General features: G+C 42.9%; 1 protein-coding gene across 10 annotated transcripts in view; it reads right to left on the reverse strand.

Annotated features, from left to right (window-relative positions):
* The window catches only part of LOC121554692 (adhesion G protein-coupled receptor L3), a 318,628-nt gene that overhangs the window by 36,187 nt on the left and 265,237 nt on the right, over positions 1 to 17,204 (reverse strand). For all 10 annotated transcript variants that reach the window (XM_045211912.1, XM_041868385.2, XM_041868384.2 and 7 more), the window contains one exon: positions 8,896 to 9,105. In XM_045211912.1, the coding sequence (XP_045067847.1) occupies positions 8,896 to 9,105 (210 nt within the window). The remainder of the gene's footprint in view (positions 1 to 8,895; positions 9,106 to 17,204) is intronic.

The raw sequence follows: 17,204 nt of genomic DNA on the forward strand, positions 1-17,204 counted from the left end.
TGTGAGAGCCGGAATTCTTACTGGTTGGTATGTGATCAAATACTTATGTCATGCAATAAAATGCAAATTAATTACTTAAAAATCATACAATGTGATTTTCTGGATTTTTGTTTTAGATTCCGTCTCTCACAGTTGAAGTGTACCTATGATAAAAATTACAGACCTCTACATGCTTTGTAAGTAGGAAAACTTGCAAAATTGGCAGTGTATCAAATACTTGTTCTCCCCACTGTATATATATAAACTCAGCAAAAAAAGGACCACATGTAACAACACCTGCACAGGATCGGTACTTCCGAACATCACATCTGCGGGACAGGTACAGGACGGCAACAACAACTGCCCGAGTTACACCAGGAACGCACAATCCCTCCATCAGTGCTCAGACTGTCTGCAGTAGACTGAGAGAGGCTGGACTGAGGGCTTGTAGGCCTGTTGTAAGGCAGGTCCTCAACAGACATCACCGGCAACAACGTCGCCTATGGGCACAAACCCACCGTCGCTGGACCAGACAGGACTGACAAAAAGTGCTCTTACTGACGAGTCGCGGTTTTGTCTCACCAGGGGTGATGTTCGGATTCCCGTTTATCGTCGAAGGAATAAGTGTTACACCGAGGCCTGTACTCTGGAGCGGGATCGATTTGGAGGTGGCGGGTCAGTCATGGTCTAGGGCGTTGTGTCACAGCATCATCGGACTGAGCTTGTTGTCATTGCAGGCAATTTCAACTCTGTGCGTTACAGGGAAGACATCCTCCTCCCTCATGTGGTACCTTTCCTGCAGGCTCATCCTGACATGACCCTCCAGCATGACAATGCCACCAGCCATACTGCTCGTTCTGTGCGTGATTTCCTACAAGACAGGAATGTCAATGTTCTGCCATGACCAGCGAAGAGCACAAATCTCAATCCCATTGAGCACGTCTGGGACCTGTTGGATCGGAGTGAGGCCTAAGGCCATTCCCCCCAAAGATGTCTGGGAACTTGCAGGTGCCTTGGTGGAAGAGTGGAGTAACATCGCACAGCAAGAACTGGCAAATCTGGTGCAGTCCATGAGGAGGAGATGCAATGCAGTACTTAACGTAGCTGGTGGCCACACCAGATACTGACTGTTACTTTTGATTTTGACCCCCTTCTTTGTTCAGGGACACATTATTCCATTTATGTTAGCCACATGTCTGTGTAACTTGTTCAGTTCATGTCTCAGTTGTTGAATCTTGTTATGTTCATACAAATATTTACACATGTTAAGTTTGCTGAAAATAAACGCAGTTGACAGTGAGAGGACGTTTCTTTTTTTGCTGAGTATATACACAGTTGAAGTCGGAAGTTTACATACAATTAGGTTGGAGTCATTAAAACTAGTTTTTCAACCACTCCACACATTTCTTGTTAACAAACTATAGTTTTGGCAAGTCGGATAGGACATCTACTTTGTGCATGATACAAGTAATCTTTCCAGCAATTGTTTACAGACAGATTATTTCACATATAATTCACTATATCACAATTCCAGTGGGGTCAGAAGTGTACATACACTAAGTTGACTGTGCCTTTAAACAGCTTGGAAAATTCCAGAAAATGATGTCATGGCTTTAGAAGCTTCTGATAGGCTAATTGACATCATTTGAGTCAATTAGAGGTGTACCTGTGGATTTATTTCAAGGTCTACCTTCAAACTCAGTGCCTCTTTGCTTGACATCATGGGGAAATCAAAAGAAATCAGCCAAGACCTCAGAAAAACAATTGTAGACCTCCACAAGTCTGGTTAATCCTTGGGAGCAATTTCCAAACTTCTGAAGGCACCACGTTCATCTGTACAAACAATAGTACGCAAGTATAAACACCATGGGACCACGCAGTCATCATACCGCTTCTGTCTCCTAGAGATGAACGTACTTTGGTGCGAAAAGTGCAAATCAATCCCAGAACAACAGCAAAGGACCTTGTGAAGATGCTGGAGGAAACAGGTACAAAAGTATCTATATCCATAGTAAAACAAGTCCTATATCGACATAACCTGAAAGGCCGCTCAGCAAGGAAGAAGCCACTGCTCCAAAACCGCCATAAAAAAGCCAGACTACGGTTTGCAACTGCACATGGGGACAAAGATCTTACTTTTTGGAGAAGTGTCCTCTGGTCTGATGAAACAAAAATAAAACTGTTTGGCCATAATGGCCCATAATTGGCCCTCATCGTTATGTTTTGAGGAAAAAGGGAGTTCTTGCAAGCCAAAGAACACCATCCCAACCGTGAAGCACAGGGGTAGCAGCATCATGCTGTGGGGGTGCTTTGCTGCAGGAGGGACTGGTGCACTTCACAAAATAGATGGCGTCATGAGGAAGGAAAATTATATGGATATATTGAAGCAACATCTCAAGACATCAGTCAGGAAGTTAAAGCTTGGTCGCAAATGGGTCTTCTAAATGGACAATGACCCCAAGCATACTTCCAAAGTTGTGGCAAAATGGCTTAAGGACAACAAAGTCAAGGTATTGGAGTGGCCATCACAAAGCCCTGACCTCAATCCTATAGAACATTTGTGGGCAGAACTGAAAAGGCGTGTGCGAGCAAGGAGGCCTACAAACCTGACTCCGTTACACCAGCTCTGTCAGGACGAATGGGCCAAAATTCACCCAACTTATTGTGGGAAGCTTGTGGAAGTCTACCCGAAACGTTTGACCCAAGTTAAACAATTTAAAGGCAATGCTACCAAATACTAATTGAGTGTATGTACACTTTTGACTCACTGGGAATGTGATGAAATAAATAAAAGCTGAAATAAATAATTTTCTCTACTATTATTCTGACATTTCACATTCTTAAAATAAAGTGGTGATCCTAACTGACCTAAAACAGGGAATTTTTACTAGGATTAAATGTCAGGAATTGTGAAAAACTTAGTTTAAATGTATTTGGCTAAGGTGTATGTAAACTTCCGACTTCAACTGTATATATATATATATTTTTTTTTTTACGTAAATGAAAGGTGTTTGTGCCACCTACGCTGAGCACCTTCTATAGTTCTCTCCTTCATACACGTGATTAATTAATATCAATACATTCTATACATTATTTAATTGATAATGCCCGAGAAGCCGGTGTTTGGAGGATATATTGGCACGGGTGTTGTTGTATACAACAGGTTACCAACATATTCAAATAATGACTTACATATTTGAATTAGAAAATGTATTTTGATGTATTTATTCATACTATTTCATCCTTCCACAAGATATAGTCCCGATACAAATCTAGGGTTGCTACCCAAGCCAGCTGGTCGTTCGTTCTATCGGTTCGGTGACCAGTCGTTCAGTCTTTTTGTTCTGTATCTATGGTAGTAGTCGTTCTAAATGTTCTATTGCCATACTGGCTGGCAATGTTCTTATCCCTTGCTTGCTAGCTAGCCAACTACGGCTAATTTACCGTCATGTCAAACAGTGCAGCCAGAATAACAACAGTAGCTGCATTTGCATTTGCTTAAGCTGTTTTCTAGTGACATTTATGTGGATACATTCATAACAATGAGCAAATGATGCATGCTTTCAGCTGGCATAGAAAATGTGCTCTCGCGTCACGACACTGTTGTTCAGAGGAGCTAGCCAACCACACAGATAACACAATAATGTCAAAATGAAGCTGGAAAGATTGCAAACCAGCTACACTTCGTTTCGTTTTACCTGTTTTCTTTTGACATTTTTGTATATATCCATAAAATGATGCTGATTCATGATTGACTGGCTGTCTCATCCCGACTCTTACACGTTCATTACTATGGGATAGCTGGAGATCGAATTTCAATACTAAAACAATGTTGCAAATGTCAAGGTTTATACAAATCTCCGCTATTGAAAACCAATTGCTATTCTAAAAGAAATGGGAGATGATGTCTAAATGCTTTTTAGAGTGGATATCAAGTTTATAAATTGTCTGGTTGGGCTGATGAGACAGTTGATTGCGCAGTGAGATGGAACAGAATAAACAGGCATTTTAATGCCGGTGGTAACTTGTGGAATAGACACCGGCTGGAATGCGGTTTTAACCAATGAGCATTCAGGATTAGACCCACCCGTTCTATAAATTCCAAAAACAAGTTGAGGAACCTTTACTGTGCTACTCATAACCATTGCTACATACAGCTTCAAAACAGAACACTTTCAAATCTATAGCATCATCTATGTTCTCATGTTCACTTGAGGTGTCCAAATTAGAACAGACTAAGGGTAATTATATTTGTTCTAGAGGAAACACACTCAACCGTTTGCAACGTTCACTTATTCCAATTATGATAACAGACATAATTTAGATCCATTGTACAACATGCCTTTTACTTCAGCTTTTCGCCCTTCAAATACCCAGATGCCCTAGTAAGTGTCCATTAAAACCTTGATGTTCCAGTGGACTGCTGAATTGCTTTCCCGAGTGTAACTGGCCATCAAGAGATGAGAGCCTTGGTGAAGCTCACACTGAATGCTTAAGTATCAGACATCTTTTTTAACAAGATCCAGGCATAAAGTACTGCGTAAAGTCAGGACTGCGAAATAAAAACAATTTAACTGATAAGATTATACTGCAATAGGAAGACGTGAGCATAACGATTCAACAGGGTTAAGAGCTTTTCTCATTTCCTAAATTCTTGGCTAAGCCCATATTTGTTTAGTACTAGCCTTTTACTGTGTTTTACCAGGGTTTGTGTGTGAACTGAATAACCTTGAAGCAAAAGTTTAAATATAAGGAATGTAAAATTATACCTGGCTAAAGGCCCAGCGCAGTAAAAAATATGATTTTCCTGTGTTTTATAAATATATTACCACACTATGAGGTTGGAATAATACTGTGAAATTGTGAAAATGATGATAATGCCCTTTTAGTATAAGAGCGGTTCGAATGTTTTGGTGGAATGGAGTTTTGGCCTGCCTGGTGACATCACCAGGCGATAAATTAGTTAATAGACCAATAAGAAAAGGTTCCAAACCTCTCTGCCAATAACAGCTAGTTTTCAGTTTCCCCCTCCCCACTCCAAGACAGTCCTAGCAACATTCTTGTTTGAGAAATTGCTCATTGCTAATAAGCTACACTACATGACCAAACGTATGCGGACATACAGTGAGGGAAAAAAGTATTTGATCCCCTGCTGATTTTGTACGTTTGCCCACTGACAAAGAATTGTTCAGTTTATAATTTTAATGGTAGGTTTATTTGAACAGTGAGACACAGAATAACAACAAAAAAATCCAGAAAAACGCATGTCAAAAATGTTGTAAATTGAGTTGCATTTTAATGACGGAAATAAGTATTTGACCCCCTCTCAATCAGAAAGATTTCTGGCTCCTAGGTGTCTTTTATACAGGTAATGAGCTGAGATTAGGAGCACATTCTTAAAGGGAGTGCTCCTAATCTCAGCTTGTTACCTGTATAAACGACACCTGTCCACAGAAGTAATCAATCAATCAGATTCCAAACTCTCCACCATGGCCAAGACCAAAGAGCTCTCCAAGGATGTCAGGGACAAGATTGTAGACCTACACAAGGCTGGAATGGGCTACAAGACCATCGCCAAGCAGCTTGGTGAGAAGGTGACAACAGTTGGTGCGATTATTCCCAAATGGAAGAAACACAAAAGAACTGTCAATCTCCCTCGGGCTCCATGCAAGATCTCACCTCGTGGAGTTGCAATGATCATGAGAACGGTGAGGATTCAGCCCAGAACTACATGGGAGGATATTGTCAATGATCTCAAGGCAGCTGGGACCATAGTCACCAAGAAAACAATTGGTAACACACTACGCCGTGAAGGACTGAAATCCTGCAGCGCCCGCAAGGTCCCCCTGCTCAAGAAAGCACATATACAGGCCCGTCTGAAGTTTGCCAATGAACATATGAATGATTCAGAGGAGAACTGGGTGAAAGTGTTGTGGTCAGATGAGACCAAAATCGAGCTCTTTGGCATCAACTCAACTCGCCGTGTTTGGAGGAGGAGGAATGCTGCCTATGACCCCAAGAACACCATCCCCACCGTCAAACATGGAGGTGGAAACATTATGCTTTGGGGGTGTTTTTCTGCTAAGGGGACAGGACAACTTCACCGCATCAAAGGGACGATGGACGGGGCCATGTACCGTCAAATTTTGGATGAGAACCTCCTTCCCTCAGCCAGGGCATTGAAAATGGGTCGTGGATGGGTATTCCAGCATGACAATGACCCAAAACACACGGCCAAGGCAACAAAGGAGTGGCTCAAGAAGAAGCACATTAAGGTCCTGGAGTGGCCTAGCCAGTCTCCAGACCTTAATCCCATAGAAAATCTGTGGAGGGAGCTGAAGGTTCGAGTTGCCAAACGTCAGCCTTGAAACCTTAATGACTTGGAGAAGATCTGCAAAGATGAGTGGGACAAAATCCCTCCTGAGATGTGTGCAAACCTGGTGGCCAACTACAAGATGGCATGAAAATGTGTCACCAATGTGTTTTGGCAAGGTAACAAATTGAGCTACGGAAAGGGCCACAGATGGCTGTAAAAGGCACTATGGGTAATCTATTAAAGGCCCAGTGCAGTCAAAAACTAGATTTTCCTGTGTTGTGTATAAACCCTGAGTATACAAAAGATTAAGAACACCTGCTCTTTCCATGACAGACTGACCAGGTGAATCCAGGTGAAAGCTATGATCCCTTATTGATGTCACTTGTTAAATCCACTTCGATTAGTGTAGATGAAGGGGAGGAGACAGGTTAACAAAGGATTTTGACGTCTGACCTCTGTGATTGCCAACAAGGGTTTTGCCACCAAGTACTAAGTCATGTTTTGCAGAGGGGTCAAATACTTATTTCCCTCATTAAAATGCAAATCAATTTATAACAGTTTTGACATGCGTTTTTCTGGATTTTTTTGTTGTTATTCTGTCTCTCACTGTTCAATTAAACCTACCATTACAATTTTAGACTGATCATGTCTTTGTCAGTGGGCAAACTTACAAAATCAGCAGGGGATCAAATACTTTTTTCCCTCACTGTATATACATGTCAAACATCTCATTCCAAAATCATGGGCATTAATATGGAGTTGGTCCCCCCCTTTGCTGCTATAATAGCCTCCACTCTTTTGGGAAGCCTTCCCACTAGATGTCGGAATATTGCTGCAGGGACTTGCTTCCATTCAGCCACAAGAGCATTAGTGAGTTCGGGCACTGATGTTGGGCGATTAGTCCTGGCTCGCAGTCGGCGTTCCAATTCAATTCATCGTTCGATGGGGTTGAGGTCAGGGCTTTGCGCAAGCCAGTCAAGTTCTTCCACACCGATCTCGACAAACCATTTCTATATGGACCTCGCTTTGTGCACAGGGGCATTGTCATGCTGAAACAGGAAAGGGCCTTCCCCAAACTGTTGCCACAAAGTTGGAAGCACAGAATCGTCTAGAATATTTCCCTTCACTGGAATTAAGGGGCCTAGCCTGAACCATGAAAAACAGCCCCAGATCCTCCTCCACCAAACTTTACAGTTGGCACTATGCATTGGGGCAGGTAGCGTTCTCCTGGCATCTTCCCAAACCCAGATTAGTCCGTCGGACTGCCAGATGGTGAAGCGTGATTCATCACTCCAGAGAACGTGTTTACACTGCTCCAGAGTCCAATGGCGGCGAGCTTTACACCACTCCAGCCAACGCTTTGCATTGCACATGGTGATCTTAGGCATGTGGCTGCTCAGCCATGGAAACGCATTTCATGAAGCTCCTAACAAACAATTATTGTGCTGACGTTGCTTCCAGAGGCAGTTTGGAACTTGGTAGTGTGTGTTGCAACCGAGGACAGATGATTTTTACGTGCTAGGCGCTTCAGCACTCGGCGGTCCCGTTCTGTGAGCTTGTGTGGCCTACCACTTTGCGGCTGAGCCGTTGTTTTTCCTAGACATTTCCACTTCACAATAACAGCCCGTACAGTTGACCAGGGCAGCTCTAGCAAGGCAGAAATTTGACGAACTGACTTGTTGGAAAGTTGGCATCCAATGACGGTGCCACGTTGAAAGTCACTGAGCTCTTCAGTAAGGCCATTCTACTGCCAATGTTTGTCTATGGAGATTGCATGGCTGTGTGCTCAATTGTATACACCTGTCAACAACAGGTGTGGCTGAAATAGCTGAACCCACAAATTTGAAGGGGTGTCCACATACTTTTGTATATATAGTGTATTTTTTGTCTGTTTTCGACCATGTTAATTGAAAACAATCACAGTAAGGTACATAAATGTTACACATAAATGATTTGATATTGAGATAAAAACAGCTGCATTGGACCTTTAACTACTGTCTCTAGCTGTTACCTGTGGACCCACTCTATAAAATGCTTAGTTACTGCAGTGGGACTTGGTGTTACTGATAGTACGATAGGCAGGTGACCTTATATACAGAGCACAGTGCCATGTCTGATTTAGACCGGATGAACCAGGTGTGTAGCCTTTCTAGTCAATCAGTAACACTAATAGATCAAATAAGCGCCAGTTTGAAATGAAAGCACATGGGCACTTTGGCCCCAAAGGGACTAGATCTGACACCCTGGATTCATTTCAATAGTTCAATTTGGCTCCCTCTCCTCCTTTCCTTTATCAGAGAACTGATTTGGGAGACAGGTGATAGATCAAAGATCAGACTTAAATCCCAAACAGACTTCTGCCTCGTTGCTTTCACTGCATTTTCAGATTAGTGCAGATAAAGAAGACAAGACGAGGGGGAGCAACTTTAGACTATTGAGATGAAGCCCCCCAGACTCGCTCAAAAGTAGAAACCGCACCAACTTTTCAGACAGACAAAGCGACACAACCCTAGGCCCTCCACTAACACACTGCTCTCATTGAAAACCATTGTGGGCTGTGTTTTCTGCGCATCATTTGTCCGGCTTGGGAATGTTCTTACCGGTTGGTCAGCTCGGTTGATCCCCACCAGGAAGAGGGACTCTGCTATGAAGAGGCTGATGCAGAGGTTCTTGTGGATGGTGTTGCGGTCGCTCTGGAGACCCCGGAAGAAGCAGAAGGTGAACAAGCTGATGAGCAGGCAGACCAGAGAGAGCAGGATGCCAACCCACGTGATCACGTCCAACAGCATGTCATGGACCGGGTCTGTATTCTGGGAAAGGGTACAAAATAAGAAATGCATTAGATGAGATTACTGGATAGGAGTAGAAGGTGCTCCACCAACATGAGACGAGGCGCAAACGAAAAATGGTATGAACATTAGGAAGGAATAGGCGCAACTGTCGCTCACAACCAAAAAACCCAGATGAGATTAATGGAATGTAATATAATTCTTGAGGGTATTTATGTTGTAACATTATAACTACACTACATTCTGTATTGAATCAAATAAAATCACTGGCCAAAATGACTGTCCCAGTGTTGACAATATGATTACCATCTGAGAATATGATAAGATATAAGGGTATTTTTGAGTTATTGATAACTAAAATTACACTCAACTATATCTTCACTAATAAACTAAAAAAAAGATTAAACTGCCTTTTGGTAGGACACCATCGACCTCTCCACAAAATGACCTAGCTGTCACAGATAGGACCACAGGTGGTAATGTGGAAATGGCATGAAAATGTGTCACCAATGTGTTTTGGCAAGGTAACAAATTGAGCTACGGAAAGGGCCACAGATGGCTGTAAAAGGCACTATGGGTAATCTATTAAAGGCCCAGTGCAGTCAAAAACTAGATTTTCCTGTGTTGTGTATAAACCCTGAGTATACAAAACATTAAGAACACCTGCTCTTTCCATGACAGACTGACCAGGTGAATCCAGGTGAAAGCTATGATCCCTTATTGATGTCACTTGTTAAATCCACTTCGATTAGTGTAGATGAAGGGGAGGAGACAGGTTAACAAAGGATTTTGAAGCATTGAGGCATGGATTGTGTATGTGTACCATTCAGAGGGTGAATGGGCAAGACAAATTATTTAAGTGCCTTTGAACGCGGTATGGTAGTAGGTGCCAGGCGCACCGGTTTGTGTCAAGAACTGCAATGCTGCTGGGTTTTTCACGCTCAACAGTTTCTCGTGTGCATCAAGAATGGTCCACCACCCAAAAGACATCCAGTTAACTTGACACAACTGTGGGAAGCATTGGAGTCAACATGGGCCTGCTTCCCCGTGGAAAGCTTTCGACACCTTGTAGAGTCCATTCCTTGACGAATTGACGCTGTTCTGAGGGCAAAAGGGAGGGGGGGAGTGCAACTCAATATTAGGAAGGTATTCCTAATGTTTGGTATACTCAGTGTATATTTCCACACAATAATTCTGTGAAATTGTGAAAATGATGAGAATGCCCTTGTAGTGTCGAGCTGTTTGAAAAGACTGCCTGAAATTCCAGCCTGTTTTGATGGAATGTAGTTTTGGTCTGCCTGGCGACATCACCAGGCGGCATAAGATAATAGACCAATAAGAACGAGAGTTTCAAACCTCTCTGCCAATAACAGCTCGTCAAATTTGGCCCCTCACTCAGACCTCTCCCAGACAGTCCTAGCAAAATTCTTGCATGAGAAATTGCTCTTCGCTGAGAAGGGTACATTCCCAGACAGTTCCCAGGATTAAAAAAGTACCCTGGTAATGACAAATACCTGTATTTACAGTAAATAATGAGCAACTATGATGCCACAGCAACCATGAAAGGTGAAATCCACAGCAAACCATAATCCAAAAGCATGCAGGCCTTTGCGCTTATCATAAAGTTCCCTTATGGCACCATTATTGTCCTCATCAATCAGTTATGCCCCCATCAATAACACAGCGAATTCCATTTTCAAGATATAGAACTTTCAAAATACAGAAATACAGCTGGCAAAACGCAGCATCATATGATGCAAACTACATCAAACTTGATCGCTGACATGCAAAACATTTTGGGACTATGTCAACAATAGACTAATGAAACAAATACCAGAAGATAGTTTTTGGGGTGGAGTTTTCCTTTAAAACAAGGCTTTGTTAAAAAAAAAAAAATGTAAAAGAAGCCAGTACCCAGCTTCAAACTGACTGCTGTCCCTGCTGGATTCGTAGAACCATCAGGGGGGAACTTGACGTTTCCGGAGTCGACTTTGATCACACAGGTAACACTTAAGAATAGTAACACTAAAAAGTAGAAATACATTTCTCTAAAGCTATAGCTATTGGCCAGTAGCATACCACACTGCATCCTACTGCTGGCTTGCCTCTGAAGCTAAGTTGGTTCTGGTTGGGCCTTGAATGAGATACCAGATGCTGCTGGACGTGGTGTTGGAAGGCCAGTAGGACGCACTCTTTCCTCTGGTCTAAAATAAAATATCCCAATGTCCCAGGGCAGTGATTGGGGACATTGCCCTGTGTACAGTGCCGTCTTTCGGACGGGACGTTAAATGGGTGTCCTGACTCTCTGGTCACTAAAGATCCCATGGCACTTATCGTAAGAGTAGGGGTGTTAACCGCGGTGTCCTGGCTAAATTCCCAATCTGGCCCTCATACCATCATAGCCAACTAATCATCCCCAGCTTCCAATTGGCTCATTCATCCCCCTTCCTCTCCCCTGTAACTATTCCCGAGGTCATTGCTGTAAATGAGAATGTGTTCTCAGTCAACTTACCTGGTAAAATAGGGAGAGAAAAAAAATAGAGACTGTTTTTCTTCTCAATAGCCTTCAGCTGTGATGAACATGACAGCAAATTGTATTTACATGGTGTTTCCTGAGGATGTCAGTTTTGTAGAGCAGATATTCAATCACTCAAAATGTGTGTGTGTGCATGTGCAATCTCAAAGGCCTGTGCTTACACAACAGTCCTCAAGGACAATATCAGTGAGTCACAGCTAGAGAATGCGCCTCTCACTGTTTTCTTACTGGAAGCACACAGTATTAGAGCTGGGACAAAAATCCAAAAATTACCGACACAGACATTGCCTTCCTCTTACCGAAGCATTTTGCTTACGTCTGTAATTTTCTGTGATTTAGCTACACAGCGTTCCTGTAGATAGTTCTAAAACCATTATTTGGTCAACAGCAATAGCCTATGCATTATGTTGATTCCTGCTATGAAACTATCTGCTTGTCCCTGTTTGGCTATCGGCTGCTGACTCTCACTTCCACTCCCCACTGTGACACGGAGGAGGGAGAGATGCATTGAGAAGCTCAAGCATAGGCCTATATGACCGTTGCTCAAAATGCTATTGTGGAGATAAATACAGTATTTCTCACATCTTAACATTAAGTTAATGTCACCACTTTACAACCGGAGTAGGCTGGCTTTGACACAGCCTAGGCCTAACGCTATATGACACTAGCCTACATTTACTGATAGATTAATCAATTAGCCTACATGGCTATTTATCAACAATATCATATTTAGAGTTAGCAATCTAGCTAAGTGTTTTAGTTCCCACTTCCTCAGGTGGTGAATAATATAGTCTATAGGCCAATAGGCCTATGCACAAAATATGTCTCAGTTGTCTTACTTGGCACTGGGGGAAAAAACTGTCTAGAGCCCTGCCGTTAATGTTAAGTCACTGTCCATTAAAACATACAAAAAAATATAGTTATATTTGTTGTTATCAAGTAAAGTAGTTACATGTATCGCAATGTGATCCAGCACCTCCCCCAAAATAATCTATGAGAAAAGTGTCAAATTATTGCAACACAGACATTTTTTCACACAAACGAGCACTTCCTCTAAATCAAACTTCGATCCGAGTCAGCAGTATTATTCTCCACGGGGGGCAGGGTAAGAGGCCGAAGCATCCAGCAGGGATTTTCTATAGCCTCTGTTATAGCAAGGGATACTTGGTAGGAAGTGACACACTAAGGCTTGTTTAACGGGTGCGCGGAGCACAGGAGAGAAGGGAGAACAGATGCTGATCATTAAGGGGCTGCTCTACAATAACAGTCGACACGCTACCCTGAGTCTGGGGAGAGGCGTTCTTTCGATTTTCTTGCCTGATGAGCCGTTGTGTATACATCAGGGGGATGGCATGACTGTGGAGCAGTGTGCCGTAGAGCAGTGTGTGTGTGTGTGGCTGTCTCTGGTCCTCCGTGCTACAAAGGCATCTTATGCGCTGGGTGGTGGCAGATGCAGAGTGTTTTGAAAAGGCGGCCTAGGGTGAGTTGAGCTAGCGAGCTGTGCCATGGCTTCAGGTTCTATCCATCACAATCTCTACCTCGGGGGGCTGGGTCAAAACGGGAGGGAAGGGTAGGGTGCATCCACACGTGTGTGATGGATCTACTGCAGTGACATCTCTTTGTTCTGGCCACAACCTTATCCCTACGATGTAGGCCATTTTCTGGGGGCTCGTCCGGGCGTCTGCGGCAGGAATGGGAACTTGGATCCCGAAAGCAGCGGACCGTAATTCACTCCAAAATTCAGTCTCTGTCGTGGGAGGCCGAGGAGTCATACCAAAGGACATGTAACTTACTCAGCGGTATGAGTCTTGCGTATATTCGATTTGTCTTCCCTCCAACCTTTAAACACATATATATTTTATTCTGGTTGGATGCCTCGGGAGATTGGGTTCGCCCCTGTTCTGTTACCACGAGGCACAAAATAGGACCTCAGGTTGATGGGAAGTGAGATGCGGAGGTGTATACATCTCAACTGCATTCCCTGTCACCCTATGCCCTGACCACTCCAATCTAGTCAATCCAATCAGATATCACACGATACCAAATTAATCACCATTGCACCCTTCATCCTAACAGGGGGTGTCTCCACTGGGCTCTGGAAGTGTTGAGATCCACTGGGCCAATGGGAGCGAGAGGAGATGAGCTTCATTCCTTGATATACCTCAAAGAACCGCTTGCAGCATGAAGCCAATCCAATTAAAATTAATAAATCTGCCTGGACGACGCCCAGAGAGAGAAAGAGCAGTAGAGAGAGCTGGAGAGCGCTTTGAGTCATAAAATATGTCAGGGCAGGGCACATGTTGTGGTAAGGGTAGCAGAGGCCCTACCGAGGCGTGTCGAGCGTCGAATTCACGTACGGGCAAGGATTTACGATCTTAAAGAGCCAGGAGGAGACCTTGAAGCCGTATGCAGGGAGTTTACATTCAGTGCATGTGCCTAATAGAGCCACACAATATTCACAGTGACGATAACCGTGATATACTGTAATGCCGGTAGTAGAGCCTTCTAAAGCGGAATGCGTCCAGATAGCAGTCGGGACATAGCTCTGTCCACCTTCATCTTTACTTTTAGTAAATAAGCGTACAATAAAAGCACATGGATTACTTTCTCTTTGAACATCACGACACTGGGACCGCAACAGCTTATCATGCCACGTCATGATATAGATGGATGGAAAGCTACATACAGTTGAAGTCGGAAGTTTACATACACTTAGGTTGGAGTCATTAAAGCTTGTTTTTCAACCACTCCACAAATTTCTTGTTAACAAACTATAGTTTTGGAAGTCGGTTAGGACATCTACTTTGCGCATGACACAAGTAATTTTTCCGACAATTACTTAAAAACTGATTATTTCACTTATAATTCACTGTATCACAATTCCAGTGGGTCGGAAGTTAACATACACTAAGTTGACGGTGCCTAACCCTCCCGTTGTCCTAGGGTCAAAATGACCCGCCACTGTGTTGAACCAACTTTATTTAATTTTTATATTTTTGGGATCATTTGTGAGAAGGAGGCAGTGAGACTTTAAAGAAAGTATCACTGCCTCCTTCTCACAAATGATCCAAAAAATATAAAAATTAAATAAAGTTGGTTCAACACAGTGGCGAGTCATTTTGACCCTAGGACAACGGGAGGGTTAAACAGCTTGGAAAATTCCAGAAATTGATGTCATGGCTTTAGAAGCTTCTGATAGGCTAATTGACATAATTTGAGTCAATTGGAAGTGTACCTGTGGATGTATTTCAAGGCCTACCTTCAAACTCAGTGCCTTTGCTTGATATCATGGGAAAATCAAAAGAAATCAGCCAAGACCTCAGAATTTTTTTTTTGTAGACCTCCACAAGTCTGGTTCATCCTTGGGAGCAATTTCCAAATGCCTGAAGGAACCACGTTCATCTGTACAAACAATAGTATGCAAGTATAAACACCATGGGACCACGCAGCCGTCATACCGCTCAGGAAGGAGACGCGTTCTGTCTCCTAGAGATGAACGTACTTTGATGCGAAAAGTGCAACTCAATCCCAGAACAACAGCAAAGGACCTTGTGAAGATGCTCGATGAAACAGGTACAAAAGTATCTATAGCCACAGTAAAACAAGTCCTATATCGACATAACCTGAAAGGCCGCTCAGCAAGGAAGAAGCCACTGCTCCAAAACCGCCATAAAAACACCAGACTACAGTTTGCAACTGCACATGGGGACAAATATCGTACTTTTTGGAGAAATGTCCTCTGGTCTGATGAAACAAAAATAGAACTGTTTGGCCATAATGACCATCGTTATGTTTGGAGGAAAAAGGGGATGGCTTGCAAGCCGAAGAACACCATCCCAACCGTGAAGCACGGGGGGTGGCAGCATCATGCTGTGGGGGTGCTTTGCTGCAGGAGGGACTGGTGCACTTCACAAAATAGATGGCATCATGAGGAAGGAAAATTATTTGGATATATTGAAGCAACATTTCAAGACATCAGTCAGGAAGTTAAAGCTTGGTCGCAAATTACTCTTCTAAATGGACAATGACCCCAAGCATACTTCCAAAGTTGTGGCAAAATGGCTTAAGGACAACAAAGTCAAGGTATTGGAGTGGCCATCACAAAGCCCTGACCACAATCCTATAGAAAATGTGTGGGCAGAACTGAAAAAGCGTGTGCGAGTAAGGAGGCCTACAAACCTGACTCAGTTACACCAGCTCTTTCAGGAGGAATGGGCCAAAATTCACCCAATTTATTGTGGGAAGCTTGTGGAAGGATCCCCGAAACATTTGACCCAAGTTAAACAATTTAAAGGCAATGCTACCAAATTCTAATTGAGTGTATGTAAACTTCTGACCCACTGGGAATGTGATGAAAGAAATAAAAGTTTAAATAAATCATGCTTTCTACTATTATTATGACATTTCACATTCTTAAAATAAAGTGGTGATGCTAACTGACCTACGACAGGGAATTTTTACTAGGATTAAATGTCAGGAATTGTGAAAAACAGAGTTTAAATGTATTTGGCTAAGGTGTATGTAAACTTCCAACTTCAACTGTAGGTGGATGGATGGAAGTTAGAAGTTATAATTAAGCAATTATGCCCGAGGAGGTGTGGTATATGGCCAATATACTACAGCTAAGGGCTGTTCTTACGCACGACGCAACGCAGAGTGCCTGGATACAGCCCTTAGCCGTGGTATATTGGCAATATATCACAAACCCCCGGGGTGCCTTATTGCTATTATAAACTGGTTACCAATGTTATTAGAACAGTAAAAAGTAATGTTTGTCATACCGTGGTATACGGTCTGATATACCACGGCTTTCAGCCAATCAGCATTCAGGACTCGAAACACCCAGTTGATAATAAGTTATAAGTTAACATAGTGGGAACTGTGCACACTATGACTGTGCCCTCTGTACATTTCAAAGCCAGAATGTATCATGGTAGCTTCATGATTTCAGATACAGACACCCCACCAGGACACGGATGTATGAGGCTTAGCATCCCCCCTTCCATCATCCCATTGAGAAACACCATTGATGTATACCCTGGTGGTCCCTAGGGAATGGTGCTACTTACAGGTGGCTCGATATTACCCCCAGCCAATCGTGGCATACAGACTCACCACCTAAGTAATGGCCTTTAGGTGGAGGCACAACAGGTCTATCTTTCTGAGTCTCGGTTGGGGCTTCAGCTGCTATTTTAACAGTGCCTCCACAACCCCTGGGTTTCTTGGAAATTAAAGATTAAGGGTGGTTCGATAAAGAATGGACTGTTGCTGCCTTGGGTAGCTGGCTGGGTGGGTGATTGGTGTGATTTTGGGCAATGGTATTTAAGGTATTTAAGAAGAACGTCTAAAGCAGGCCTTTCCAAATGTCGGTCCTTTAGTAACACTGGTGTACTTTGGTTTTGAACTCCAATCCCTTTGTTATGCTTGATTAATATTTTACATGGCAACTGGAATGCACATGACATCATAGTGTAGAAAACAAAGAGGCCTTTGAATCAAAAATATTTCATGTAGATAACAACAAGATGACATCAAAATAGATGAAACCATTTCTATGTCGTATCAGACAACCGCATATAAAACA

This window comes from Coregonus clupeaformis, chromosome 39, assembly GCF_020615455.1.
Source record: "Coregonus clupeaformis isolate EN_2021a chromosome 39, ASM2061545v1, whole genome shotgun sequence".
Classification (NCBI taxonomy): Eukaryota; Metazoa; Chordata; class Actinopteri; order Salmoniformes; family Salmonidae; genus Coregonus; species Coregonus clupeaformis.